Raw genomic sequence first — 3,114 nt, 5'->3', positions numbered from 1 at the left:
GGGTCCGAGGGACGGCCCGGAGGGGGCCGCCCCCGCGCCGGGAGCAGACTTTGAAGTGGGTTTTTAGCGCGCACGTGCGAGAGCCGGGCCGGGGCCGGAGCAGAGACCCGCTGCGAGGAAAGAGTAGGCTCGGCCCGGGCCCCAACCCCTCCCCCGCTCCCCGTTGCTCCGGCCTTTTCAAGCCCGCCGGCCCCCCCTCCGCCCCCTCTCACGCGCAGGCGCACACCCGGCAGCCGTCGAGCAGCTCCGGCAGCCGGGGGGTGGGGGGAGAGTTGAAAGCCGCTTTGCAGCGCCGCGGCCTCGGCGGAGCGGGGAGGGAGGGGAGGAGAGGGGTGTGGGGAAGGGGGGTGGTTTTGGGGCGGCTCTCGAGTGGTGAACATGGCGGCCGGATGCGAACCCCCGCGGAGCGCAGCAAAGCGCTGACTGCGGGCTGCCGAACTGCTGTGTGCTTTAAACTCCCTCGTTATTCCTCGACTCCGAGCGCCTCGCGGGGGAATGTAGGTCGTGGCGGCCGAACGTAAAACTGGAAAAAAAACGGAAGCGAAGAACTTCTTCCAGGGCATTCTGGGCGTGGGAAGTTGGCGAGCCTTCTGGGGGGTTGGGGCTCCCAGGGCACTTGGACTTGAAGCCAGCTGGAGGCCGCCTCACCCTCCCGTCCCTACCGAAAACCTCCCCTCCGGGCCCTCCGGGGTGGGGGATGCCATTTTGAGTTCTTGAGCCGGGTGGGAGCCCGCAGCCAGTCCGAGCCCCCTAAAAATGCTAATGAGCGGACGCTTTCTCCTCCAGGACAATGGCGGGGCCCGGGAGGGGAGCACGCAGGTACCATTTCCGTATAGAACGGGCCATTGCGCGTTCGAACCCTACAGCTAGGGCCCCGTTTTCGGCATATCTCATTTAAACGTGGGCCTTTGAGAAATGTCACTGTCGCAGCTTTTGTGTGTGCTGGAACAGCTGGTGATCCTACGCTAAGGGGGGGGGGGGGCAAAAAAGGTCACAGTCCCGAAAACTTTTCATTCAGCTTTTGCTTAACTGCCTAAATCCTGGCGGGTGAAAGAACCCCTGGTAGCTTTGGGATCTCGAGCTCGTGTTTTGTTTTTTTTGTTGTTGTTGTTTGTTTGTTTTTTCCCCCCTGCAGAAAAAGATTGCAGATTCACCTTCAGATGTGTGTTTCGGGAGGACAAAAAAAAAGTGCAATAGGAAGGTGTAGCTGTTGACCCCCGCCTCCCCTAGGAAAATAAGCGGCAAGAATTCTTTCAGGTTGCGTCTTCGTGGAGGCCAACTGCTAAACGAAAAGGCAGCCTTTTCGGGGCTGCCCACTGTCCAGAATTTGGGCACCTGAAGGTGTGGGGCAGTTCCCTGGGGGCCACCTTGGGAACGGTCCCAGGTGGGTGGGCAGGTCATTAGCAAAGCTGGCCCAGATTTGGGGGGAAATCTGCAAAACAGTGCCTTTATCTGCAGAGAACAATTGATGGGGTTGTCTTTCCTCCTTTTCAGTGCACAAAGAAGAGGGCTTTGGAGCAAGAATTTGGAATATGCGTTTAAGTTGTCGTGCTTTTTGCATTGGAAACCCCTGGGCAATTAAAATAATAAGCATGCCTTGTAGTATTTTCTGTTCTTTTCTTATGTGTAATTCCTGCAAGTCAAAGGGGCTGCAGCCCCTTCTGCAGTTTGGAAACTTGTTTTGAAATTGCCACCAAACAGATCTTTTTTTCCCCCCTTTGGTTGAAGTTTCCTTCCCGGGCTGAGCCACTCCCCCCGCCCACCCCCTCACTGGAATGGAGTATTGACATCTTTGAGAGATCAAAGGAAGTAGATGGTGCTTGGTCTATACTTTATTTTTCCATGCTGTAGTTTGAACCCTGAGCTTTGAGCTTTTCCCTGGTTAAATCTCTTGGTACCGAAAGTGTGAAAAATGAAAAGTTCATTAACTTGAAAAAGCTTTAGTTAATGGTGAGGCAGTTTGTCTCTCTAAGAACTCAGAGCCCGGATTGTCTCTTAAATTGACATTAAAATCAAGCTAAGGATGCGCTGGTGGACGGTCTCCCCTGGATACCTGCGGTGTGCTTTGGGTCATTTGATATGGTAAAACTGGCGGATTTGCATAGGAGTTCTGTGAACGGAATTTCTGCAAAACTGGATGAGGAATCAGTTGGTGGAACTCTTTTATTTGTTTGAGGACTCTGAAGGGCACTGCTTTTCCCACTGAGGCTTGGTTTCTATCATAACCATTGAAATTTACAGCTTGAAAAACACAAAGTTTGCAGAAAGCATGAAAGGGGGGAGTGGTTCAGAATACTTGGACTCATCATAACACGGGAGCAAAACTTCTTTGAATAGGATTCAAGAAACCCTATTTTCAACAAAATCCCTTAAAGCGAAAGAAAATCTGTCTTTAAAAATCACGTAACAGCAAACAATTTTGCATATTTTTAATGTGACGACAGTTCAACCTGTTGACAGTAATCCGATGAACAGAGAGAACTGTGAGCTGACGGTAAATGTAGAAATAGCCATCAGCAGATGGCAAGTTTATTATGTTCGATTCCCTAATAGGATGTGTATGTTGTCTAATGTGTTGCGTTGAAACACAGCATCCTTGTAAAGACCATTTGAACGTGTGGTGTTAAAAAGAAAAGATGCCATTGTGTTCTATTCTAAACTAGCATTTCTAACAACATATCCAGTAACAGTTTAAGACATTTTTCTAAGAGTGAATATAGCCTGTTTTGACCTATCTGCAGTTCACTTTTTGTTCTTTTGCCAGTGTTGTCCTGCTTGGTATCCGGGACAGTCTCTAATTCCTGACGAAGAACTTGATACTGACGTTGGTATGCAGCAGCCAGCCCTCCATAACACTACCTATCCTAAATGCAGGGTTAATGCCGAACCTACTGTGCAAGAAATGATTTACTGATGAGGTTTCAAAGAAAACCACATCAATTTGGATGTCTGTTACCTTGAAGTGATCATTTTAAGAGTAGTAGCTTCTTACCTAGGTAAAAAAAAAAAAAGACTGTTTTCTTCTTTTGGTGTATTCCAGTCTGTGTTGAGCAATCATTTGTGAAATGAAAAAGCAAAAATGCCCCCCCCACCCCCCCCCCCCCCCCCCCCCAC

General features: G+C 50.2%; 1 protein-coding gene across 1 annotated transcript in view; it reads left to right on the top strand.

The window, feature by feature from the left end:
- The window catches only part of LOC111139352 (Zic family member 3), a 13,515-nt gene extending 10,601 nt beyond the window's left edge, over positions 1-2,914 (top strand). The window contains exon 3 of the mRNA XM_022491616.1: positions 2,765-2,914. Coding sequence (XP_022347324.1) covers positions 2,765-2,914 — 150 coding nt within the window. The remainder of the gene's footprint in view (positions 1-2,764) is intronic.
- The last annotated feature ends 200 nt before the right edge of the window (positions 2,915-3,114 follow it).

The sequence above is a fragment of the Enhydra lutris genome, unplaced genomic scaffold (assembly GCF_002288905.1).
Source record: "Enhydra lutris kenyoni isolate GAN:26980312 unplaced genomic scaffold, ASM228890v2 scaffoldscaffold101, whole genome shotgun sequence".
NCBI lineage: Eukaryota > Metazoa > Chordata > Mammalia > Carnivora > Mustelidae > Enhydra > Enhydra lutris.
The sequence above is the reverse complement of the archived record's forward strand: the minus strand, read 5'-3'. Positions and strand labels throughout refer to the sequence as shown.